The sequence below is a fragment of the Hermetia illucens genome, chromosome 3 (assembly GCF_905115235.1).
Source record: "Hermetia illucens chromosome 3, iHerIll2.2.curated.20191125, whole genome shotgun sequence".
Taxonomy (NCBI): domain Eukaryota; kingdom Metazoa; phylum Arthropoda; class Insecta; order Diptera; family Stratiomyidae; genus Hermetia; species Hermetia illucens.
The window spans coordinates 43,690,250-43,717,331 of NC_051851.1; the positions used below are offsets into that span (position 1 = coordinate 43,690,250).

A 27,082-nucleotide genomic window follows, 5' to 3' on the forward strand; every position below is an offset into this window, starting at 1 on the left:
AATATGCTGTGCAAAAGGGATGGGCGATCATGTTTGGTCTAACGCTATGGTTGCAGTTTAGCAAAATAGAAAATACTTCGTAAAAATGTTGACAGTACATCTAAAGCTGGTGCACGCATTTGCTTCTGACTGAAGATTGAGAAATATTTTCGTTTTTTTACAATAAAAATGTCATATTTTTAGTAAATTCAAATTTAAAATTTCGACTATTTCTAAGCAGACTAGCACAATCATCTGCCACTTGTTTGATTTGACAGTTTCTCAATTCCATGTTCAATTTCAATGGTGATGTGAACTGTTTTGTTTTCTTTACCGCCTAAGTTCTAAATATGAGTGAGGAAGATTTATCCGAGTAAGATATATTGTGATTATGATAATTTTGATATTAAACAAAATCTTTTTTCTAGTGTGCAAGATCTCTTGCCAGACGACCAAGAATTGTGTGAACGTTCTAGTCGTTGGGCCCAAATGTTCGAGGTAGGCAAACAAAAACGTTGATTATTCATTGTATTTAATTCTCATTGGAATTTATGTTTTGTGACAAATATTTTTAAATCCAGATTGGGATCTACGCTGGTCTCATTGTCTAATTGTTCACAGCTGTACTTTGCTGGATTGAAACAGTTGGCGATATACATCACCGGGCGGTATTCAGTCGATTTGGCAAGCGTTCTGCCTTTATTTGAGAGCATAAACACCTACTCATTAAAACCAGGGAAAAATGTGGATTTGATGTGAATTAATGAGAAAGTCAACCAGACCCGGCGGTTGGCTTAAAGTAGAGAGTGCATTTCGTTATAAAATTAGTGAAAATGTCAGTTTTTGTTTCGTCACTTTGGTCTAGGCTCAGGTTTGTTACTAGAGCAGACTCCTTTGTACTTTCAGAGCTGAAATCTTTATGTTTTCGTGGGTGTGTTCAAGTTTGTTTGGTGGCAACATAAATGGAAAACATATACGCCAAATAATTACATAAGAACAAATAGGGTCGCTGACATCGACTTCGAAATAGATCATCGTTTGGGTGTTTCGTCCAACCTACAAGCAGGACTGGGCAGCTTCGAACTCATAATGGAGAAAAAATTTTCTAAGCTTGACGATCCCCACGCAGAGCTAATTTTTGCTGCATTAGTTTCTGTAAAACCGCGGAAATTCTCCTGCGTCATGAGGAAAATATGCAGAGCACCATAGAATCTCCTTATCTTCCTGTTGGTCGTTAACCAAGTTAGCCTGGAGGTCTTTTGAGAATACCAAACAGGAGCTGGGCTTATCATTTCCTTTGGCATACAATTGGTCAGCCTGTCGGATGATTAAGCCCCTGACTACCCCACCAGCACCCCATGATTCTTGTATGAGGTATATAAATGCTCTGCAGCTATTGATCCGACGACTGATAAGTGCAGTCGCCGCTTGATAATGTGGACAATTTATTCGAGAAATATGACACTTTATCTACGCCTCAGATGAAGATCTCGTGGGCTGCACGTCCTCTTCAACCGTTTTAGGAGCCGACACTTGTAACGTGATGGTTACAAGCCCGTAGTAGAGCCTGCAGTCCTTTTGTTCTCGAACCTTCATAATATCCAGTTTGGGAACGCCGATAGTAAACAAAGTTCCCGGCCTATTGGCTCTCTCTTCTGATTTGCTTCCTAGCAACATGCAAGTGGAGTATTGAGGTTGTTCTGGACATTAAGTTGCTCCAAAACCTCAGCACCATTACGCTAGTCTTCTGGAAGCCGGAGGAAGTACTTTTTGAACAATGCACTTAAGGGACCCTTTCCAGGGTTAGTCGCGCACTGTCTCACACATTTTTCAGTGAGGAGCAGTACTGTGCTAAGCCACTCATTCGCATTTTCGTCCACTCACTAGAGTCCTCGTAGAGGTTATCCGCCCATCGAAGAGACTCTTTCATTGGCGCGGGAACGCTAAAGAAGAGGACAACTGGTCCTCGAAATATCGCCTTATGGGAAATAAAAAAAACTTTTCGGCATGAAAGGAAAAATTATTTTTTTTTGGTTTTCTAACTATAATTAGTCCGGATAGCTGAGTGATTAGAGCGCAAGGCTATCGTACGGACGGTCGCGGTTCAAATCTCACTGGTGGCAGTGGAATTTGTATGGTGATTTGATGTCGGATACCAGTCGACTCAGCTGCGAATGAGTACCTGAGTCAAATCAGGGTAATAATCTCGGGCGAGCGCAATGCTGACCACATTGCTTCCTAGTGTACCGTTACGGTCTTGCATGAAGTGCTCTAACATGGATTGTTGCGCCAACGATTATTATTATTATTAACTATAATTAAGCTGGACAAAACGACATACACAACATTAAAATGAACGTGAACAATGTTTAGGTCGAAGAAAACATTTCGTTGATCTGTCAGTTTCCGTCAGTCTTTCAACGAATTTTCTGCTATTTTTTACCGATTGCTTTTTGTATATTTAGTTCGAGTCTTTTCAGTTCAGTGGGGAACCGATCAAATAGTACACTCATTGATGTTTTTTTCTACTGTTTTTATGAACTATTGAACCTACTTCTCAAAAGTGGCGGAAATTGCCGTGAGGAGACGTCAAGTACAGCGACGTTACTCCGTATGAGGCCATTGATAGTCAAGATGATCTTCCTTATATTTAGAGGAGTAGTCCGTATCCGACTATCACTGTACTAGCCATTTCATGTACAAGAGGTAGAACTTTGGCGGATGTCATACGGTTGCGAACCGTGCTGAAAAATTCCTCCACTTTAGCTGCTCGTCTTCCGTTAATATCCTCCACAGGACCATTGAGCTACTTCGGCCGACAGCAAATTCTTTCGTGATGCAATGTACGGAAGTGAAATTGTAATTATTTGCAACAGCTTCCTTGACTAAGATAAACTGTTATCTGCTGGGTCAGAAGTGAGAGAATTTATAAAGCATTTAGAAAATGTATTCGAACTTAACATATTGCAAGCAAAGCCTTCCGATATTAACCGCACAAACGTCAAACACATACTTTCCATATCAAATCAAGCAAGTCGTCCGGTTGTTAAAGAACAGGTGGGTTCAAAAAAGTTCCAGGCCGCAACTTCATTCCATGTAGAATAGGATTAGGAAAGACCAGACACTCGAAAGTCTCGAATTTTGTCGAAAAATAACTGGTCTCCAAAATCAAACCTTTTCCATTGGAAAACAAAATAATCTAATGCACTAGGAAGAATCTAGTAGAATGGTAAAGATTATGAAATAAAGGAGGAAATTTGGTTGTGGCACGAGTTTTTGATAAGTTATGGTATGAAGTGTCATCTTCAAAATATGGAGAATGCTACAACTAGAGACACGATCTTTTTTAAGAATTGCGGGGTCTTAAGTCCGCATCCACTTGGTGCCGGACCGAAATAAATGGGGAGCAACTTATTCCCTCTTTTTTGGTCTATGGTCCCCTCGTTTAGGGTTTAGCACCCAAACTTTAAAAATATTAGGCGATGACGGCTTTACGGTTTCTTACATCTGCGAGTCGCTTTGGTAATGCTGCTCCCAGGGCAGAGGCAAGGCAGCGTCTGACGATTTGCCTCTGTCCTGTTAGAAACCGTAAAGCCGTCATCGCCTAATATTTTTAGAGACACGATATTCTGGAATCACTTCTCTTGGCGGGCGAATTCATTTCTCCAAGGTAGCGTCCTGGAAATGACACTACCTGATCTATATACAATTCAGACCAACCAACTGATCCAAACTTGACAACCTCCCCAGTGGCACATGTTACCGCTCTATTATTGGAAGTACGTACTTTGATCATCAAGCTGCATCAAGAAAATATCTTGGCATGCATCTGGACAGGCGACTGTGTTGGAAGAAATACGTAACAGGTACAGCTGCACGTACGAAGCATATATTGACTTTTTAAAAGGGCGCAATTGAAAACTCGTAGTTTTTTAATGAAATGGACTTTTATTTTTAAAAAATGGTTATAAATGAATCATTAAAAGTATTGTCCTCTGCGACTTTTTTGGCAGGAAACGAACACCACGCTGGAAAAAGGCTTGGTTCTTTGATGCTATCCAGATCGGTCATCAATTGAAGCAGGTGGAAGTCCGATGTCTGGTGGATATGACGTGGGGAGAAGAGTTTCTCATTTCAGTGTTTTTACGTATATTTGAACTGGTTCCGCAACATGTGTTCGAACGCTATTAGAAGCGTCACTTTGTAGTATCTTTGCTGATGTTATGGTTGTTTTTCAATCAAGGCATGGTTCAGTGTTATCAATTACAGTCGATATCCATCTTCAGTGATAGATTCGTTGGGTTTCAATAGCTCATAATTCACCACACCCAGCTGATTCTACCAAACGCAAAGCAGGAACTTCGAGGAATGAATATTGGGTTTTGTTGTGATGATGACCCTGCTTAATCCACGGTTTCCTTCCATATCTGATCAGCAATACTATCAAGCAAAAGGAGGGGGGGGCTGCTTGGTAACGTTAATTCGTTCAAAAAAGGTACAATCTTGTGATTTTTTTTAACGACAAACGAGAAATGTAAAAACATAGAATTGCGGTGCTCCTCATAACTCATCTGAAATAAAAAAATCATTAGATGACCGTTTTCTCCAAGTAACGCTGGGAGGGTTTTTTGAAACTTCATTTTTTGGGAACACTTTGAAATGAAAATCGGGGTTTTTTGCGGAAAAAATCGGCTAATTTATTATTGCGAAATATTAACAAAATTGGAGAAAAAATCTCCAACGTTACCTCGTAAGTTAAGTATAGAAATAGTATTCAAAATTTCAAAACGATCGGTGCAGTGATTTTGCAGTTACGAGGGGCATCGCCTTTGAAAATGTGAGATATGGGGAAAACGCTTTGACGTTTGGAATGGTCCATTGTACTTGACACCCCCTTTCAATAGAATATCCTCGATTCCTGCCCAAAAATTGGGGGAGCCCCTGATCGGGACTAACCAATTAGAGAGAAACTTTCGCTCAGTTTTTTTGGCTATGCAGCCAAGCTTTTGTTGGGTCCCAAGGGAGGGGGGAGATAGAGTCTGATGAGTTTCCTCTCACACAACACTTCACTCTGTCGATTCCGTTTCCTCGTTACGGGGTGGATACTTATCATCTTGTAAAATTTCTGTTTTGGACATACATATATGCACCTAGTAAATTATGACCAAGCAGAATATCCACAATACTTTTGCATGTCTTCGTGCTTTTCGACAGGACAAATTTTGGAAGAGGTTGATGTATCTAGCGGCATTTAATGGTTGCCATTTCTTCTTATATGCAACCTGTTCCCAGTTTTGATAGTACCACTTATTAATGCTACTGAAAAAAAAAGTGGATCCTCTGTGGCTCCATATTCTTAGAACTTCATCGGCCCATAACAAAAAGGTTTCACTTCAGGCAAGTCAGCAACAGATCAATTTTCTTTTTGTGCGAAGCGATGGAAAAATTCTTAAAATATGGCCATCAGTTGTATCATGTCTTCATCGGCTTCATGACCATCTATGATAAAATAGCCGGGGGAAATTGTACATGGCCATGAGAGATTTCGGTATTCCGACCAAACTGATAAAACTGACTAGGGTGACTGCCTAATGTGGGAGACCAGGTAAAAGCACCAGGATCATTCTCGAGACTATTCATTATCAACAACGGTCTAAGACAAGGGTATCCCCTATAATGCATTCTTTTCAACCTGGCCCTGTAAAAAAGTAAATACAAGAGCCGCCATTCTGTTCAACTAACTGGTTTATGCTGATGATATCGACATCATGCGAAAAGTCACCCTAGATGTACAAACTATCTCTTCAATATCGAGCAGGCAGCGCGAGATCAGATCTTGGGTTGCACAATAATGAAAGTAAGATGAAATACATGGTGGCGACGTCAGCACCAAAAGCCAAGGAATCAACGGCATCAAACGACACTGGTCAAATGAGAATGAGATTCCGTTCGCCTATATAACGACGAAATTTATGAGCGATATCACGACCGACGGGATGTGAATAAAATTCGGCTCAATAGGTTTCGGTGGGTGGGTCATTTAATCCAACTCAGAAAGTTTATAAGGGCAATATCTATAGTAGGAAAATAAGGTGGTGCAGATCCTGTCTCAGACGGAGCGACTTATAGGCCAGGACGAAAAATAGCTTTTTGGGATATAAATTTGGTCGATATTGGCGCGAAACTGGGATGTCTGCGGTTCCTCATTAGGGCAGACCTAGGCAGGATACCGATTGTTCCGTCCTTGATGATGATACGTGGGCACTGACTTTAGGATTACGATCACGATCACGAATAAGAATCATCTTTGAGACGCAATCAGCGGGGGGGGGGGAACTATAAAATTTACTAAACCTCGGCGGGATTGCATGTAAAAGAAGAAGATCATCATCAAGTTCGAAATTGTATTTTCAAAACTTGGGAAATGAAAACTTATTCGTTAATGCATTAGTCGTTCTCAACGACCTGCAACTAAATTAATAATATTATTTTAGGAATTTCAAAATACAATTGTTCATTCGAGTGAATTTATCAGTCATATTTGTCTCATTTCTTAGAAACATCAAAATGATCGAGAAGACGGAGATGTAAGATTGGTAACTTACGTAGAACTTTCTGGAAAGTCTGAAGATTCCGACGCTCAAACCGAAGAAACTGTTGATCCAAAAGAATTTGAGGACAATGTGACCAAAGAAGATCCAAGTTTTAATATTGACGACGTGTTAAATGCAACACAGAAAGTTATCGCGAAACGCAAGGAGTCCTGGAGACAGAATGGCATTGACCGTCTAATGGACTCGTTCTGCTGTGATCAAATTTCCGGCAAGGTTGATGGTTGGCTCCAAAATAATTGTGATTATTTTTCGTCGAATTTCAGTAGGGATCCGAAAAGGCATTGTTTCAATGAAATCAAAATAAACGAACGCAACATAGTAGTGGAAAAAGATTTTGATGATCGCTTAACAGATACATCTGTAGATACCGCAAAATATATTCTATCGAATAGGAAACGGCGTAAGTCGAAAGTTACAATGACAATAAAACAATTTTGCTACTCTGCGCAGAGAAAGAGGAGTCCTACCCCTCTCAAAGCATATGAGAAATCTAAAGATGGTTATAATTCTCATCCAAAAATGCTAGCATATGACCTAAAATCTCGAAGTAAAAAACAATCAAGCGTTTCACCCCCAAAAAAAGTTAAGACAGCAAAGCGTCAACAGCGAAGACCATATTTCTCTACGTCATCATCTTCATCGTCGTCGGAAGATACAAACTTAGCTGAAATTAAGCGTTCACAGAAATATTGTCGAAAACCATATAAGCTTCGACGGAAACGAGGGGGGAGTAATGAATATAAAAAAAGCTGCAATGGTGATATTTTAAAAAAGGAAAAAAGTAAAAACAACATGAAGGAAGAAATAGTATGCCTGGATTCTTCTGATTCGTCTGTTTCCTGCAATGAATTGCAAAAGCGGAAAGCTAGTGGCCTTATTTCTGAGGGTAAGTTTCGTTATAATCCTTAATAGTAATCAGTTTAGTTTAAAATAAAGGCGAATGTTTCGATATGGTTTTTTTTCTATTTTCATGTATATATATAGATGATACTCATTCCTTGCATATCTATCTTTGCCTATACTATACAATATTTTTTCTTGACTTACAGAGAAATCTGGGGTATCTAACGGCGAGAATGCTCATGCCTACGATCCTGGCAGTAATAATTGCAATTCCCTCGAAAAAGCACCATCGGACTTAAATCTGACTAAAATCGGAGTAATAAACTCGACAGCCATCAAATCACAAGACTCAATGCTATTTTGTAAGGAGAAGTTTGTGTCTGCGTGCACCAACGTGAACGATTCTAGTAATAATCAAGGGCAAGCAAGCAACAATAATACAATAGATAGCGTTTTGACCACTCGACGGAGCAGTATAAAGCCAATCATTCTGTATTCACCGAATTTGACAGGAACCCCTCCCAGTTTACTGAACAAACAAAAATTAAAAATTACACAGAAAGATCTGGAAAGCTCGGTAGGATCAGAAATGAAAAAGCGATTTTTGGGTAGTCGGAAAAATTTCCACTATGAGTGCAGTGCTAAGTCACAGTTAGTATTCATTCCCCCTAGTGAAGCGAATGCAATTAGTTCTTCGGGCGAGGAGGAAGACCCCATCGGATCAGCAAACAATGGAAAAATAGTGGAAATTGTATTTCTAGATGATGAAGCGTCATAGTAGGATTTTAAGCATTATTTTTTATACTTGTTAAATTGTAATATTTTAAAAGTTGTGCAGTTTTTTAAGTGTCAAATATAGATTATTTAATTGTAAAGAACCATTGTCGATTCCTTTGCGAAAAAATCTTTTTTTTTCAGCCCCAACGATGGATTAATTGCCACTGCCATAACACGGAAGGAACCATATAGCGAAATAGCCTCAAACAATTATTTTTATTTAGACGATAAATTAGCTTGTGCTAAAAGGAATGTAATACTGATCGTGATACAGGGGTATTCTATATTTTATGAAAAAGTCACACAAGGCCAAATAAGGGGAAGATTGGTTGAACAATGGTATTTGTTGGTTGTTTTCCCTTAATTTGGTCACCGCTTTATTCTAAGTTGCATTTGACAATCCACAAGTTCTCCTTCTACATCTGCATACAATGTTTTTGAGCAAAAATTTTTTTCGTAGGAGTTAAACAATTAGCTTAAATGTCTTTACAAATAATTTTTATTTTGCATATAAATACTCAAAACCTGCTTTAATTGACAAGGAAAAAGTATACCCCCGACACAGATGCGAATCACGGGTACATAAAGGCCATGATTCATAAATTAAATAGGTGAAAACGCAGGCGCATTTAGATTAGCCAGCATACAACATTGTTCGAACAAACAGTAAACAGTAGTAAAGCATTGATGAAGGGAGCAAGTAGCTCTCGAAGTGCACAATAAAAATTATTTCTAAACAAGGAGAGCTACTTGTTTAACTTCTACGACAATCCTACAAGCGTCAGAAATGATAAATGATGTTTATATAAATATATGTTCCATGAGCGAGATTAGAACTGACGCAAATTGCTTTAAAGATACCTTGACCAACTCCATTGTCAGCCACACTGGAAAAAGGACATAAGACCTTGCTGAAAGTATAAACAAGTGTGTAGAAGGAAACGGATGACAGTGCTAACTAGGAAAGCCAAAATTGTTGCATATACTAGGTTGTTCAATAAGTTTTGCGGTTTGATAAGGGAGGGCGATGCTACTAGCCTAATTTTTTGTTACGTTAGTATACTCTTTATATGAACGTATGTGAAGTTTCATTCCAATTTGTCAATTCGTTCTTTGTTTACAAGCCATTTAGTATCGACTGGCCCCAGTATTTTTTTACAACGGAAAAAATCAAGTATCGTGCAACGATTGAATTTTAATTTTGCGAGGTAGGAGAGGCAAAGGAAGCTTATGAACAGGTGTTGAAAGTGTATAAGGACTCTTCACCTTCGATTAGTATAGTAGAAAGTTGGGTGGCTGAAATGAAACGTAGTCGTACAAGCCTCGAAAACGATCCACGACAATGACGCCCAAAAACCGCAACAACACCAGAAATTGTAGAAAAAATCCAGGATACCGTATTGGAAAATCGGCGAGTGATTTAAAGAAATTTAGTAGAAGCCCTAGGCATCTCATTGGGCAGCGTAACTAATATTTTAACTTAAGTATTGGGTTTCAGAAAGCTGTGCGCACAATGGGTGCCGGATTCGCTAACAATGGAGCAAAAACACAGCCGAATGCGATTTTCTCAGCAACATTTAGAGCGTTTTCAAAAGGATAAAGTGGATTTCGTGAGTCGATTAATTACTATGAGTGAGACTTAGGTCTATTATCATGATCCAGAATCAAAACAAGAGGCAAAGAGTGGAGTGAACCTGGTTCTTCGGCTCCGAAACGAGTCGATTTCTGCCAGGATCTCGATTGCAAGATTCTGATCCAGGTTAACAAGCGTTCCAATTGTACAGTGCCAAGCACCCACGGAGATTTCCGGCATAGTGGAAAAGCATGCTTTCTATGAGAAAATACACGCAGTTCAAGAGAGACTTCCTAAAGGTAACATTGTGATCGTTATGGGTGATTTGAATGCTAATGTGGGCTCTGACAACACCTTGCTTGTCTTGGCGACCGTAACGGAAATGGCGGGAGGATTGTGGACTTCTGCAACTTTCACCGCCTCGTCATTAGTGCCACACTATTCGAGCACAGAGGTTCCCATAAGGTCAGTTGGGTTCCAATTGATGAACAGCCATCGGTTTGACCACTTTGCGTAGTAGTAGATTTAGGAGTTGGCTTCTGGATATATGTAACAAGAGAGGCACCTACATTGGCCTCGAAAAGTATTACGATTTGATAGTCGCTTAACTTCGCTTGTCGGGATAGCTGAGTGGTTAGAGCACAAGGCTTTCGTACGGAAGGTCGCGGGAACAAATCTCATTGGTGGCAGTGGAATTTGTATCGTGATTTGATGTCGAATACCAGTCGACTCAGCTGTGACTGAGTACCTGCGTCAAATAATCTCGGGCGAGCACAATGCTGACCACATTGCCTCCCACTGTACTGTAATCCTGTAGTGTTCCGTTACGGTCTTGAATGAAGTGCTCTAACACACTTCAAGGCCCTTATCCAATATGGATTGTTGCGCCAACGATTATTATTATTACCTTCGTCTGCGTGTTGCATCTCACACTTCTCGCTCAGTTGGAGAACTGTGACCTCGCAAGTTCAACATCGTCCGCTTATATGATTCAGCTCGTGGTGATTGGACGGCAGAGGTCCTGAATAATCCGCTTGAGAATATCAAAGAGCATTCCGCTTCTATTAAAAATGTCCTCTTCTTGGGTGCTGCGTAGATCATCGGCATCTTGTTGAAGGGGCGTCATAAGATGTGGCTAACAGCAAAATCATGAAAGGGGATCGATGAACGGAAGAGATTGATCTCTCAAACACTACGAGCGATGGCAAACGTGACGCTGGACTTGATGGTCTCCTCGTAAAATTATTCATCGCCGAACCTACAATTTCTGCAGATCTGCTATTTCCACTCGTGTGGAAATCCTGGGAATCCGAGGCTTTTCCAGAAAATGGAAGAAAGGTATGATCCTCAAGGTTCTCAAAAAGGGCACCAATTTTGAGGGCGATTATTGGAGGGGCACCTGCCTGCTCCCTGCCGCCGCAAAAATAATAGCTGAAATAATTCTATAACGCATGAAGGAACACTTGGAAAGCTTGATTGCTGCATTAACCACATCAAGACCTGCTCTTCATCGATTTCGCGAAAGCTTTCGATAGTGTCAACAGGGAGTTTATCTGGAATGCCCCACGCATTAAGGGATTTGGAAGAGAGGTAAGGGAGAGGGAGGTTCCCAGTTTGACGAGTCATCGCACTCTTCCTTTCTACATTATGGGTAGAGCGTTGAAGACGTTAATCAACTTGCATATCTAAGAAGCGTTGTTTCTGCCGACGGTGGCACCGAACTTGATGTTGCCCAATACATCAACAGTGTTAGAGCCGCCTTCGCTACCTTGTTTAACATTTGAAAATTTAGTTATCTCGACAATTCCATTGCCGGCTATCCCATGCAGTGGAGTCCACTATCTTAAGATGGTTGGCGTTCGCTCCAGGAGTACATGGCCCAGAAGAGTCAATCACGGATCTCAGGAAGTCCTGGAGTCAGTTGAAAAGCATTTCAAGGAACTGGGAATGATAGCTTGTAGGAATACTTGACACGTTATGCCCCTTCAAGGGGTGAATGACAACCATATATTTGGGAACGATTTCACCATTGTAATCATAGGCGAATTCGCAGGTAGATGGTGCAACTAAATGCTTATCCCATCTGCAAAAGCAAGGTCAAATAAGGAGTGCAACAACCTTTCGAAATAAAAGAAAGCGATGGGAAGTATTAAAGAGTCGGTAGATTTCTGGAAAAACGGATCGGGTTTGAAGTAACACCAAAAAGTCACATAATAAAAATGTCACTTGCTTTGCCGAACGCAGGATAAAAAGGAAGAAAGCATGGAGCTATTATGTGCAACATTTATATAGCCCACTCGAAACTAACCGGAAACAGCAGAGAAAGAGTGATATGAACGAACAATGGTACAAACTCTATTGTCATGAACACTCCTCAAGGTTGTCCATAGGCTGGGATATTATCACCTTTTATAGTAGTTCATGAACTTCTAGTGGAAATAAAAATACCTATGGAGTAGATTACCTATGGGGTAGGTCCATTAACAAAAAATGCTAAACGAAATAAAATTACTCCTAAAATATGGTGTTTCCATGCCAATTGCAGCCAAAAAAAGGAAGATCTTTTTTTTCAGTTGAATATGATTCATATTATTAACGGAAAACTTGGTATATCAGTGAAAATGGGGGTGATTATTAACAGTGAATACAGAAATTGAGGAAATCTAAGACCCAATTAGGACTCTCGAGCCCCAACATTATGGACCAAATAGTGGAAGATGATCCGATGATTGATTTAGTTAAGCTTCACCCTTTTGGCCTCGTTGTCTTGGATTCGAATCCCGGTCGAATTGTTAGGTGTTATGATAATGAAACTGAAGAATAATCTGATTGAAAATAAAGTAGCAAAAGAAAATAACAATAAGAAAGGAGATTCTGTGTGGATGCCCTATATTCCACAAAAGAATAAGCAAGTCGGAAATCGTAAGCTTGGCGCTTCAAGTATGAAGGCTTTGTTGGTTTATTCTGTAAGTATATTTATGCTATTGTAATATAATTGCCAGTCTGGGAAGGAGCCGAACTCTCGAAATGTGCAGGGGATGATATACCAGGAGCACAAATAGTGACAGTGTTTCTTTCTAAAGGCGCAGCACTGGAAACGGTGGTTCTTATGCGGCTTCCCATTGTTCACAATGAGGATCGGATCTCCATACGCGATTAGGGACAGCCTTCAGAACTAAGTTGGAGGGCAAAAGTAAAATCTTCACGATCGGGGTATATGGTCAATCTGTGGAGACGATCAAGCATCGAAGTTGCTATATCAACTGTAGATTTCTTCACATACACATGTGCACGTGCGCAGAGAAAAGGCGAGTGAAGACACTTCGAAGGGGACACCACGTGGAAAACCTACCGAGATGCCCGAAGAAATTCCGGAGGCCACAGAGACTGAAAGGACAAAATCAAGCAGCGAAGTAGACCTGCTGCCCAGTTCTTGAATTTATTCTTCGCAATAAGTTAGAAATATATAACGTAGGGAAAACTCCAACATTCGTGAACAGCATTAGACAAGAGGTACTAGACATAAGTTTAGGAAATACTCTGATGAGCGGGCTGGTCAAGAATTGGAAGGTGTCGGACCAGTCCTCTATGCCGGATCACAGAATAATCAGATTCAACATTGAGGGCAACTCCGAAATAAAAAGAATAAAAAGGAATCCCAGGAGAACGGATTGGGACTCCTATGCAAGGTACTTGAGCACCAAATGGCTTACCTACATAGGGGTGATGATATCAAGAGTGAGTTGGAAATCGAAATAGCGGTGAAAGATCTTAACAAAGTCGCCATTTACGCATGTGAGGCCAGTTCTCTGGTTAAGACAGTTACGTCATCAAGGGATGTACCCTGGTGGAAGAGAAACTTAGCCAGAATGAGAGCAGAGGTTCAAAAACTCTTCAACCGGCCAAAACGAACCGGAGACTGACGAGGTACAAAAATACACTGACTTCGTATAGCAGCGCGATTAGAAAAGTAAACCGGGAATTCTGTGAATGGATCGAGCAAACCATAGAAGCAACCAGGCTATACAAAGCTATAGCAAAAAACAACAAATTGTGGCTTGAAGATGCAATATCTTCTATCTGTCTGAAGTACAAAGTTGGACATTTACCGAGAATGAGGAGACCAGAGTACACCTGATGTTCAAAACTCATTCTGCTGGGACCTACCCCATGACGGAAGGCGACCATATTCTGCCTGACAGCCTAACAACAAATAAAAATTGAAAAAAAGAGAACTGGAAACTAGCATTGATTACGTTGGTATGCTCGGAAGCTAGGGTAAGGTCGGCAGCGGGAAGCTTTAAATTACTGAAATCGACCGGAGCAGAAAGCATCTTCCCAGAACTACTCTATAGAGGCCTATAAATCACTTTGGATCTATTCAAAGGGTTGTAAGGGGTAGCATAGCCCTGGAGGCGGGCAAAAGCAGTTTTTATTCCAAAAGCTGGCTGAAAGAATCCTTTTCATCCTAAATCTTTCAGACCAATTTGCCTGACATCTTTCTAACTCGAAACGGTGGAGAAGATCATAGACAACTATATCAGAACTAACGTTCTAATCTCCTATGTTAGTGTCAACACGCTTACCGGGCAGTACGGTCAACCGAAACTGCTCTGTATCAGTTGATGCATGTATTACGGGATGCCATAGAAACAAAAAAAAACAGCACTGTGTCGAGCATTTGATAACATATCGCATACAAAGGCACAAGATGTCCTAATCCACAAGGGAGTGGTAAACCCTCTGGCTTTCGGGATGGGCGGAATGTTAGAGAGTATTTGCATACTGACAGATACAAATTCTATTATCACGAACGCTACATAAGGTTGTCCACACGGTTGGTTACTAACAGCGCTTATGTGGTGTATGGAAGCGGAAAAGCTCATGGACGAGCTAATAAATATTGGAATACAGGTCCAGTGTTACGCTGGTGACATTGTTTTAATCCGTAGGGGAAAATATAAGGATACCCTATGTAATAGAATCCGAATTGGATTAAGGCTTGCTAGTGCCTAGTGCAAGAAAGCGGGGCAGCACGTCAATCCAGCCAAAACCATCATATTATCTTTCACTAGGAAGCGTAAACTTAATCAGCTGAGAGCCATAAGGTTACATGGCTTGGAGGTGAAACGAGAAACAGAAGTCAAATATTGTATTTGGGAATTACACTAGACCAAAAATTACTTTGGAAGGCAGATGTCGGAAACACTTGTTGGAAAGCTACTAGAGCTCTGATGACTTGCTGGTCCATAGCAGGGAAAAATGGGGTTGCGCTCCGAAGATACTATTTTGGATGTACACTACAATAGTAAAGCCAGTGATTACCTATGGGGCGTTAAGAAAAAACTAAACTTAGCACAATAACTCTGGAGTTACACAAACTCCAAAAACTGACTTGCGTGTGTATCTTCAGGATGGCCGGGAGTATCAGTGAGGGAGGATACTCTTTCTAGGTGGTACCCCGAGTTATTGACACCAAGGGATAACATGACAATGTGGTTTCATTTGGATAAGAAGTTTGAAACACGTTGGAGTAACAAGGGAAACTGGGAAGACGTGGCTGTGGCATACGGTTTAAACCAGCAACTGATTACTTGGTACACTGACGGATCCCTCACAACAGAGTATTGTATTGTATTTGGAACCAATGGGTAAGCACACTGGCATATTCCATAAACAGATGTGCCTCCTTCAACCTCCAAAGGAACTACAGGAGGCAAAACATTGCTATTCTGGCCGGCAGCCAAGCGGGGATCAAGGCACTTAGGTCCAACCAGGTGAACTCTAAACTGGTACAGGAATGCTTTCAGAGACTGAATACGCTCGGCTCGCTCTGAATACTGTTGGTTTCAGGCCATGCTGGGTGGGAAGACAATGAGCCAGCGGTCGAACTGGCCAAGAAGGGAGCAAGGATGCCTCTCTACGAGAGCCAGAATCCTCCTGTGGAATCAGAAATGGGCTCGTGGCTATGAAATAAAAAATGAAAAGGATTGACTGATCATCAAGGAAAACCACCAGATTATAGTGGGAATACTCATTAGTCACTGTCAACTAAACTATCACTTGAGGAAGCTAGGGATATTTACAGACACAGGCAGACAAAATTGAGTAGAAAAAAAGAAAACTTATTTTCCTGTTATACAAAATTCAATTATGGTTTAAATAAAGAAAACACTCTGAAAATAAAACCAATAAATTCCAAAATAAAACAGAATAGTTACTTATTCATTCAACTGGGATGTCTTTATTTATAAATTAGCTGACTAGCGTAAAAATTGTGTATATTTGTGCTTGATATAGCAGAAAAATTAACACCAGCATTTGCAGACAAATACTACTTAAATATTTTTAATTTTTCGTTCTTTCAATTTGGACCCATTTACATGATGTTTTTGTACTAAATAAATATTATAATTCTACACATTATTTACAAATTTTTCAGATTTCACTAATTTATAAAAAGACATACAAATATAATTACAAAAAAACATTGCATTGTAACATTCGTTTGACATTCATTTAAAATAATATACAAAGATCAAGAATCACAATTGAGTTTGTGAGCAAAATATCGTTGAAATATATTTTACAAAAAACTCTTCGTAGCTTGTTTTAAACCTAATAATACATTACATTGTAGAGTGTAGAGTAAAAGCAAGAAAATATTTAATTTTAATGAACATTTAAACACCTATTCAATTAAAAGTATTTACAGTCTGGTAACAAGTTTCCTACTCTAGTATTACGTGATGTTAAGGTATTTTTTCAGTCGGATCAGGCTCATGATTTTGAAGCTGTGGTGTTTCTCGTAGACTTGCATACGTGTGGACAGCTTTGAGTAGGGATGGCTGCTTGAAGCGTCGAGTGATATTTGGTCTGTAACTTACAATGGTATATCAAAACCGGGAGACAATTTAGAACTATTGTCCTGTTTTAATGATCACCAGTTAACGGATTTCTGGAAGTTTGTACAAGCTTTGAAATTGTGGTGTGAAGAAGCAAATCTCCTTGATATTAATATTTTTCCGTGTAAATTAAGGATTAAGGACATTAATTAAATGATCTATCAAAATTTATTCGACTTAAAAAAATACCTTTGGATTTAAAGCACAACTCTTTCTTTCAAAGTTCGGTAGTAATCTCGTCTTGAGGCCTAAAGCCGAGCTTAAAGAACTCATCTTCAAGCCATAAAGAACTGGCATGCAGATCAGTCGAAATCAAATTTCCTTTATTGTTACTATAGCTGTTACTATTGAAAGGATCTGATGGATGCGGCTCTTCGAATTCGTGGAGGCTTATAAGAGACCCGAACAATTGCAGCTGCTGTTGATTAGGTAAAGAACTACTTAGCGCATCAGTCGTTGTAAGTCCGTTATTCTTAGACCTAAATGTCGAATTTTTGAATGGATCCAGTCGGGGATCTGGTGGAGCTTGTAGGAAATCTATGAGCTGCCCAACTTGGGGCTTATATCGCTCCAATGCTCTTTCAGCCCAGGTGTAAAGCCGATTCCAGTCAGGTGGCGGTGAAGGTATTAGTTCAATAGGCCGATTCAGTAGTATCAACAATTTCGCTAAGTCGCGGATTATCGGTCTATACGAGTTGGCAGACGCGGTTTCCCCGGATAAATACAGTTTTCTAATTTGCCTTCTAGTGTCGTTGAGCATTGCCAAAATATACTCCGCCTCCGGTCGGATGTCGTCCAACTGTCTCAAGAAATCCGCTCTATCAATATTAGTTTCATTGATAAGCTTTTCTTTGATGTGTTTTCTTCGTCGCTTCTTTCTGACTAGTACGAAAGCTCCTATAATTAATGCCACACAAACAAGGAAGCCAGCTGTGATCCCTACAATTGCAGCTAGGATTGGTCCCGAAATACTTGTAGGTTGACAGATTCGACCCATGAAATCTGGACTTGTTGACCATTGTTCGACGTAACCAGAAGGGCAGACATCTATGCAACGCCTTGTGTTGACTTGAAGAAGCATAGGACATTTAACACATCCCTCGATGTTGCACTTCAGACAATTTGCATCCGATGATGATGAGCATCCTGAAAGAAAAAAAAAATGATTGTCACTCTCTGGACTTAATTCATATTTGTTCTTTTGCGATTATTACTATAAATCTTATTTCTGATCAATGATCTGTTGTGATTGTGATTGTGTGATTTATAAAGAAGTAACGTACAGTAAGAGTGGCTTAGGTACTACGTTTCAAGCACTCTGTGTACCCCTAGGACGCCTTTTTAGATAAGTTTTCATCTGGGCCGCTCGCCAGTTTTTGTAAATTTAAAGACGCCTCCTCAGTGCAAAGGACGTGTTAATCCTTCTTCGAAGAATACCGAGCGAGCTGCAGTACTAAAATTTAGGGAAACATTTGAATATGGGTAGTGTTGTGCAAAATTTAGTTACAACTAATAACTGCAAATTTAGTTATCAGTTAAAAATTAAAAATTACGATTCCAATTATAAGTTAGTCAGTTTCAGAGATACATACAGCCAAGCAGACAGACAGCCAAAAGTGGCCAGACCTTGCATTAGTTATGGTCCCAGCTGGAGGGTAAGGGCATTTACCTATCAATGTGGGCATTTATCCATCTCTGGAGCATGGCCCAAAATGGCAACGGGAAAGACACCCAAAGACCGAAATCAAAACGGACGACGAAAGAGGAAAGAGAGAAATTAGCGGCAGAAAGATGTATCAAAAGCAGAACAATGGGGAAGCTGCTGTAACAATAACCGCTCCTGAGAAGAAGGGGCAAACAGAGGCACGATACCAGTGAAAGATGGACCCATTTATGAAAACCTTCTCGATTCTGAGATCGCCTTCAACGAGTTCCATGAGTAACACCAAATACAGGGAAGGAGATCAACCCACACTAACTAGGGAATGGAATTCTGCGTCTATCTGGAAAAGTCATTTTTATTTCTGTTTCGAGCTAAAATTGTTGAGCCATCTGAATTTATCAAAGGAAACACCATGTGCACCATTAATTGCTCCCCACCAAGCAATTAATATATATATATATAGTGGGAGTCATCAGGATGTTATATAACAACTTAGAAAGAAGAGAAAGAACCTAAGAAAGGGCTAGTTCTTAGCTCCTTCGAGAGTATGGTAATTAATACATGAGATATACAAAGCACTCCTGGCATGTAGCAAACAAAAGGATGCGAGGAAAGGAAGTGAAGAAATTAGAAAAAAAAGATGGCATACTAATTCGCTGAGAAGTAATTTGTATCTAAAGGAGAGCAGAATTATTTGAAGAGAAGCTTCAAGCGGGTCATGTGGGCATATTATGAAGTCAAATTGGCTAATGAAGGGTAAATTGACATCTATCTATTGGTTCACTTATAGAGCCAACTTGCGTTAGTCAGGGTGGTTCACGAAACAATGGACAAGGAAGTATTTATTGAGACTTGGCTGAACCAGACCAGCTTATCAGACACACCCACGAAGAAACTCCTTTATATGGTAGAGTGTATCACGACGGCATCCGATTCACCAACGCCGAGATGATACAAATTCCTCAGTATAGGGTTCAACTCCTGATGGAATAGTGAATTTCAGGACTTCGGGCAGTGTCTTTTCACATTAGACGAGTGGTTCAAAAAGTCATCATCATCAACGGCGCAACAACCGGTATCCGGTCTAGGCCTGCCTTAATAAGGAACTCAGACATCCCGGTTTTGCGTCTAGGTCCACCAATTTGATATCCCTAAAAGCTGTCTGGCGTCCTGGCCTACGCCATCGCTCCATCTTATGCAGGGTCTGCCTCGTCTTCTTTTTCTACCATAGATATTGCCCTTATAGACTTTCCGGGTGGGATCATCCTCATCCATACAGATTAAGTGACCCGCCCACCGTAGCCTATTGAGCCGGATTTTATCCACAACCGGACGGTCATGGTATCGCTCATAGATTCCGTCATTGTGTAGGCTACGGAATCGTCCATCCTCATGTAGGGGGCCAAAAATTCTTCGGAGGATTCTTCTCTCGAACGAGGCCAAGAGTTCGCAATTTTTCTTGCTAAGAACCCAAGTTTCCGAGGAATACATTAGGACTGGCAAGATTATAGTCTTGTACGGTGAGAGCCTTGACCCGACGGTGAGACGTTTCGAGCGGAACAGTTTTTGTAAGCTGAAATAGGCTCTGTTGGCTGACAACAACCGTGCGCAGATTTCATCATCGTAGTTGTTACCGGTTGTGATTTTCGACCCTAGATAGGAGAAATTGTCAACGGTCTCAAAGTTGTATTCTCCTATCCTTATTCTTCCTGTTTGACCAGTACGATTTGATGTTGTTGGTTGGTTCGTCTTCGGTGCTGACGTTGCCACCATACATTTTGTAAAAGTGGTAGTAGACTAGGCGATGAAGGAGTGTAGGAAACTTCCCAAGAACCACAAGCTAGCTATACAATTAAACGAGGAGTATAGCTTTAAAAGAACGGGTGTTAACCTGTTGCCAAGTGTCTAAAATAGTGAAGCTTAGAGGTCATACATCTTGGCAAATCGCATTCTAGTGCCTCATTCTGTAGGTCGCACAGGAGTTGTTGATGGTAAGTGAGATTGCCTCGAGAGATGTTTGGATGCCGTATGTTTCTCTAAAGCTGGCTGTAAAATCTAGATCAGACATATTTGTGGAGTTGTTGAAGCATGGCAAATTTATGGAGAGTGTTATCTTCGCAGGTGCCCCATTAGTATAGAACATCATATTTTTTACGTTTCATTTTCAAAGGAGGCCAAGGTTCGAAAGTATGTCGAACACGTTTAAAAACGGGGACTGACAACCCACGATGTTAATCAAAAGTCACTGTATGGCGCCAGCTTGTGGATATCGAAACAGCGTTAGCGTTTAATTAGTTATTAAATACGTTATATTGATAATAAACATCAAGCAAAATTTTAGACAGAGCCAGTATGGCGAGAATGTTTGTGCTAGGACTGCCTTGGTCGATAAAGCCTGGTTGCTGTTATTCAAGCGCATTTATAATGCAAAACCCAGTTCCTCCTATCGACTTAAGAAAAACGCTAAAAGCTAAGAATCGCTCAGAAGAATGCAATCATAATAGAAACAATGAAGATGCCTCCTTCAATGCACAGATTGATTTTTAACATTAAGGTCTGGATACAATAAATCCCTTTACAGACTATATATAATTGTACCCAGTTTTCCAACCGGCGTGAAGTATATCGTTTTAAAATTTTTAAAATTCTTCGCTAAGAATCAATTCGTTTTCTTCTTATTCTGCAAAAGAAACCTGCAGTCAAGTAAACGGCATAGTTCAAAGTACAAAGTTATAAAGTACCACTGAAATCTGTTTATAATTGAAGTGAACTTTCTCCCTGAAATTAGTGGTTTCAGTCAAAGAGTGTCGTCAGTCCCACATATCCAGGGTAACATTTTGGTAGATAAGCCTGACAAGAGGAGGTCCGTCGGGGCGAAGTTTTTCCAGGGTCCGAAGTAGAGATCTGAACGGTATAAAATGATAATATCAGGGGTCCCTATGGTTTCCACCATGGGCCTTCCTGTTTATAGGCCACTGGTGTCAATGGGATCACATAGTATAAATGCTATTGAACCAGAACCGTAAAATCACCAGAAAAGATGATTATTAGATTATTGACTTGTACTAAGACGTTTGATCTCTATCAAACGTCTTGGTACAAGATTAGATATTCCGAAGGATTTTTTGCAATTTTGGGCACCCACCTATGTGAGTTAGGGTTTTAGAATTCACTTAATGTATTCTCTGTTTGTCCTAAAAGTTCATTAAAACCGTTAGACTTTCGTAGGCTATCAACTGACCGACAACATCTAATCAGAGCGGCCACATCGCGATGATAGGCAGATTTAGGAGTTATCTTTTGTCTATGCGAAAAGCCGAGAGGCACCGACATCAACCTCGAGCAAGACTATCACTTGATGGACGCTTGTGTATAGTATCTGCATCTTCTCACAGGGGCGGTAAAGTTCGTCCCCCGAAGTTTAACAGGATTTGCTTACGGCCGCTGTTCGACAGTGGGGAAACTGCTTTACTGACCGACATCTTGCACGCCATCAAAAATGCTCTTCTCTTCGACACAAGGGGTGCCATAAGGTCTGTCTGACTGCCGGAACATGGTGGGGGATCGTGAAATGAAGGAAATTAAAGGTTCTTATTGCCGATTGCGCTCCATACTTCCGCAGAAAATCTTGGGAAGTAAAGCGTAGCGAGCGCCGTGCCAAAACAAAATTTGTTATTGCGTTAATTAGGCAACCGAAAGTTGCCACAAATAATTACGATTTCACTGTTGTATATCTTATCATAAAAGAACTTGTAGGTAACTGAAGGTCTCTTGATGGTTCTATGAGGCAGGTTAACAGGTTAACATCCACAGTAAAGTTCCACCTCTTGTGGATGAAATGGCTAACCACCGCAATATGTGGATACTGACAATTCGCCCTTCAAGCGGGATAAGGCCGCCGAGCTTGAAGGTCTCCCTGTAGAACTGTTCATCGGAGCTGCTGCTATCTCTGCAAGAGCTGCTTCTTCTATTCATCCGTAAATCCTCGGAATTTAAGATCTTTTTCAGAAAGTGGAAGGAGAAGATGATCGTGAAGAATCCGAAGGACAATTAGAGGGTCATTCGCATACTTCCTGCTGTCGCAAAAATATAAGCTAAAATTATCCTGGAACTCATCTCGAAAATTTAATCGATAGAGCGTAGGCTCGGTTCCGTTTTGGATCTCCCTACATTCACCTCATAAACACCCTGCCGATCTTCTTGGAATAGTGAAACGAGGCGTCAACAGGGAGTGTATCTGGAGCGCTCTACGCAGGATGGGTATTCCGATGAAGCTAATAGTTATTATAAAAGCGACATATATCACGTGCTGCATCGAGGTAAAATTTCTGCCGCCGATACTAGTCCTTCTTATTATCGCCGACGTTATTCATGCTCCTTGTCCTGAGAACGTGGAGGACTTGAATGAACCCTGACATTTTTCCTCAAACGCCTCCACTATGCTGATGACATATATCTGCTTTTTCACCAAGTCCTCATCAAGCCATGCTGCTTTGCCAAATGGCTCTGAATTTGGAAAGAGAGGCAAACAGGTCAAGATGAACACCAGAACTAATGTTCTGAGTCTGAGGTCATCGTAATCTCCTATCTACATTGTCTATCTTGGTAGCCTTGGTTCTCCCGGTGATAGCATCGAGCTTCGTGTTACCCGACGCAATAACAACGCCAGATTCGCCTTTGCGGTTTTGTCTAAAATCTAGATTTGCAGTTACCTCAACGTTAACTTCAAGTTGAGGTTGTTCCGCGTCAATATTCTTTCTGTCAAGTTATGATATAGGGGTAAGTTACCAGTAGATTTGTTAATTAAAGTCCAGAAGTGCAGTGGATAGGTCATATTTTAAAAAAGGGCGACGAATGCATTGCTGGCTATGCCATGCATTGGAAATCCCTTCGCGAGAGTAGCCGACGAGTGTAGCCCCCTAGAATCATATGGCGTAGAACAGTAGAGGAGGAGTGTTTGCTATTCGGGAGAGAGCTGAAGCGGATTTTGTCAAATCTGGAATGGTGGCGGGTAGCACCATGCTCCATCGAGAAGATATTGACTATCATATATATATGTAAGCAAAGCTATAGTGCATTCAGACGGATATGAGGATCGGGGAGAAGAATTAGTTTGCCCGATTTGTGAAGCGAGTAGGACAGCACCGTTCAGGATGTCAAGCATGAGGTTCTGATATTCGTCATGGAACACATTATATTTTATGTCTGTGAAGGCGTAAAACCAGTTGATATTTTAAAAATACCATATAGTGGATTTGGAATCAAATACTGTTGTGGGTTCGAGTTTTTGCCTGACATAAAGAATTCAAGGAAAAATGTGAATGGGTTCAAAATGTGAAACGTGAGCGCCGTCTCCCGACGGCAGAAGAATATTTACTTGATTTATGACATCCTTCAGAGCGGCCTACATGTGAATAATTCTGGGAATATATGTTATTTCCAACTGTTTAACAAGCAAAAACAAGGACCTAGGTTTCACTAACATGTTTGCGAGTTTGGTCGGTCGCTTTTTACCAGTAGAATGAAGTTGAGAGATTTGGAGGTCCATCAGGCATTCTCAACATGACTTTCAAAGAAGGGAAATGCATATCTAAACGGAATTATTGCTTACGACAAAACTATGAACACCAGTACGGAAGGGCACTATAAGCGAGAGGCACCTCCTATAAAAGTTAAGACTCGACTGACAGCTGATAAAATTTTTGCTATAGTACAGTAATTGAGAGCTTAGTACTGTGAGGTTTTGAGTGAGATAACGTTTGGAACAAGTGCGATGATTCCAAACATTCGTCTTTCTATACGATAGCACATACTAGAAGTTTAGGTTTCATATCGGAAGTCTGAAATTACAAGAAAAAATATTAACTACACTTTCACTTTATAGTGTGATTTTTATCTTCTTTGGCGCCGCGACGGTGGGGGCCTTTGTGCTCAATTTATTCCTGAGAAACCCCTTTCATTTTATGATGCCACAATCAAAAACTTCTAATTTGCTAAGAAAAAAAATATTTCTAAAATCCTGGTGAAAATGGTATGTGCTTTATTAATGTATTACATTTTTTTTTTGAGGATAAAATTTCGACCATATTTCATCGACTTTCGTATTGTACATACATGTGTAAACACAAAACCTTATTAAAATCGGTTTACAGTCTGTCTGTCTGTCCGTTACACGCATTTTTTTCGGAGACGGTTGTAGCGAGAGAAACACAATTTGGTAGAAAGATGGGAACTGCGAACGCTCACGCATATAGTGAGTTACATCCTTTTACATTGAATTTAAGAGGGGGTCCCCATACATGCAAAAGGGGGTGTACATTTTTTTTTCATCAAATATAATCATGTGGGGTATCAAATTAAAGGTCTCGGTTAGTATGTACTTTTCGAAGCCGGTCTTAGTTTTGACATTTATTGATAAGGTGGGGAATGCGGGGGTTCAAAGTGATCATTTTTAACGAACCCATTCTCAGAAACTACCCAACCGAAAAATCTGAAAAAAATCAGGGAGCTGCCACTATATGGTGCCTAGGCTCCAAAATACCTTCCATACTGATACCTGTTCAAATAAAGTTGATAATAGTACATTACTATGATTTTTAGTAATTGGTAGGACAACCCCCCTTAAGTTCACCCTAGAATCAATACAATAATGTAGGCTACATCATGGAGCGTGATCCTACCAGATTTTGTCTAAATCGAATTATTACTAACAAAGTTTTAATAGGTCAAAGCTGCCGTTTCAGTGCAAATTCAAGACTATGAATGTCAATATCAGTTGAAAGTAGGTATATGCATATATTACGTGCTACATACTAATGGGACAATTGCACACTCAAATCTCTATATAAAAGAAATACACAAAACCTTTCATACCTGAAGCATCTAGCTTCCGGTTTTCCGACTTGTTTAGATTGGAAATGATTTGATCTCTGTTGCAGATACTTTCGCAGGAAAGCTTGTAAAAGACACCTGGTTCTTGAAATAGAACTTATTTCTATGAGATATCAACTTATTTCCATGAGAACATGACTTCGCAGCTTTGAGGGGTATATTCTCATCCGCAGCCAAGCAGTGATCAAGACACTTAGGTCCAACCAGGTGAACTCTAAACTGGTATGGGAATGCCTTGAGGGACTGAATACGCTCGTCCTGCTCATCCAACAAGGTCTGGATACTCTGGGTTCCAGTCCATGTTGGGTTGGAAGGCAATGAGGCAGTGGATGAACCAAGAAGGGAGCAGCGAGGCGTTTAGATCTGGAAGTAGGAAATATACTAAAATTCCTAACGATTATAGGCTTGGTTGAGATACTATCATTAAAAGGTACACTATTACCACAAAATAATAATAATAATAATAATAATCGTTGGCGCAACAATCCATATTGGATCAGGGCCTTGAAGTGTGTTAGAGCACTTCATTCAAGACCGTAACGGTACACTAGGAGGCAATGTGGTCAGCATTGCGCTCGCCCGAGATTATTACCCTGATCACAGGTACTCATTCACAGCTGAGTCGACTGGTATCCGACCTCAAATCACGATGCAAATTCCACTGCCACCAGTGAGATTTGAACCGCGACCTTCCGTATGACAGCCTAGTGCTCTAACCACTGAGCTATCCGGACACCATTCCCACAAAAGTGGCACAATAGTCCTTTAAGGACGCGGTGCGACTTTCCCTTAACAGAATAATAATAATAAAGGATTAGTGGAGTCGAGCTCACACGTGAGATTAGTAATAGTCAATTCACAATGTTTACTATAAAGTTTTACCCTATCAGCTAGTAATGTGTTTTCGCGCCGTGAATGCGGTAAAACCTGTAATTAAGAAACTGCCAATATAAGACTAATAATAAAGAAGATTAGCAAATTTATTTTTGCTTTGAATGAAGAATAGAATATGGAAACACTTTTTGAGTATCTAATATAAGAAATTCCATTCCAAGGACAATTTAATGTTTTAATAATTACAAAATCTGACTAGTTCTGATTTCAAATTATGCTTATGCTTGTAAAAATTATATCCAAAAAGGACATATTATCAAAAATCATCATGTAACTCTTCGTTGTTAACCAACAATCGAATGAAAACAACGGGGATGCCTCCATTAGCAGAGGGCCGAAAAAAGGCAATTGTCGTAGTGTTGTAATTTTTTAAACAAAAGCGGTTCCTTGAATATCACTACCAAATATGTTAAGATAAGTGAAAATTGATATCATTAATGAATATCTTTCATATGCTAGTAAATCCTTTCGGTTTTTTTCAAAATATTGTAGAGATATTTGACACAGACAAACAGAATCGGTAAGGTAAGGTTTCAACTAAACTAACTAAAGGCAAGGTTTCTTGTAAATTCCGCCAACTCCATATAAAATTCATGTTAGCAGTAGATTATCGACCTCTACACTTTAAGGAAATTTGATATTTTCTTTTCTCGAGGCACAGCCGGAAGTGTTTGGTGGATTGTCTCAAATATCAATGGCTCTCGAGATTCTCCGATAAGATCGAACCCTGAGAGTATCTTGGGATTTTCGTGTTTAGACGCCATATAGACGCGAGATTATTTGGACAAAAATACTCGCATTAACATATGCAAGATGTGTTCTAGTATTGTTCGACACCTGATATGACTGCGTTCAATTAAAATATCGGCAGGTGGGTGTGAATGATGAATGCTAACTGAAACCACTGAAAACAAATCACTCAATAAACAAACGCTTCTAACAT

The 27,082-nt window shown here is 40.2% G+C and overlaps 2 protein-coding genes across 3 annotated transcripts in view; one reads left to right on the plus strand and one right to left on the minus strand.

Annotated features, from left to right (window-relative positions):
- Positions 1-236: 236 nt before the first annotated feature.
- On the plus strand, positions 237-8,311 carry LOC119652993. Its single transcript, XM_038057418.1, has 4 exons — positions 237-352; positions 408-477; positions 6,537-7,479; positions 7,643-8,311. The coding sequence occupies exons 1-4, from the start codon at positions 330-332 to the stop codon at positions 8,212-8,214; spliced, it is 1,608 nt and encodes a 535-aa protein (XP_037913346.1). The 5' UTR covers positions 237-329; the 3' UTR covers positions 8,215-8,311.
- Positions 8,312-16,003: 7,692 nt separating this feature from the next.
- LOC119651248 overlaps positions 16,004-27,082 on the minus strand; it is a 213,365-nt gene continuing 202,286 nt past the window's right edge. Inside the window, exons 2-3 of one of the 2 annotated variants that reach the window (XM_038054729.1) lie at positions 16,881-17,837; positions 16,004-16,793 (exon numbers count right to left, since the gene is read on the minus strand). In XM_038054729.1, coding sequence (XP_037910657.1) covers positions 16,909-17,837 — 929 coding nt within the window. In that variant the 3' untranslated portion in view covers positions 16,004-16,793; positions 16,881-16,908. Of the gene's footprint in view, positions 17,838-27,082 lie in introns of both variants that reach the window. The other variant, XM_038054728.1, reaches the window with a different exon arrangement.

Excerpts from the sequence above, each read along its gene's own strand:
- LOC119652993 (XM_038057418.1), top strand. The coding sequence starts at position 330 with ATGAGTGAGGAAGATTTATCCGA. Across the intron at positions 353-407 it reads AGTGAGGAAGATTTATCCGA|TGTGCAAGATCTCTTGCCAG; the intron begins GTAAGATATATT and ends TCTTTTTTCTAG. Across the intron at positions 7,480-7,642 it reads TAGTGGCCTTATTTCTGAGG|AGAAATCTGGGGTATCTAAC; the intron begins GTAAGTTTCGTT and ends CTTGACTTACAG.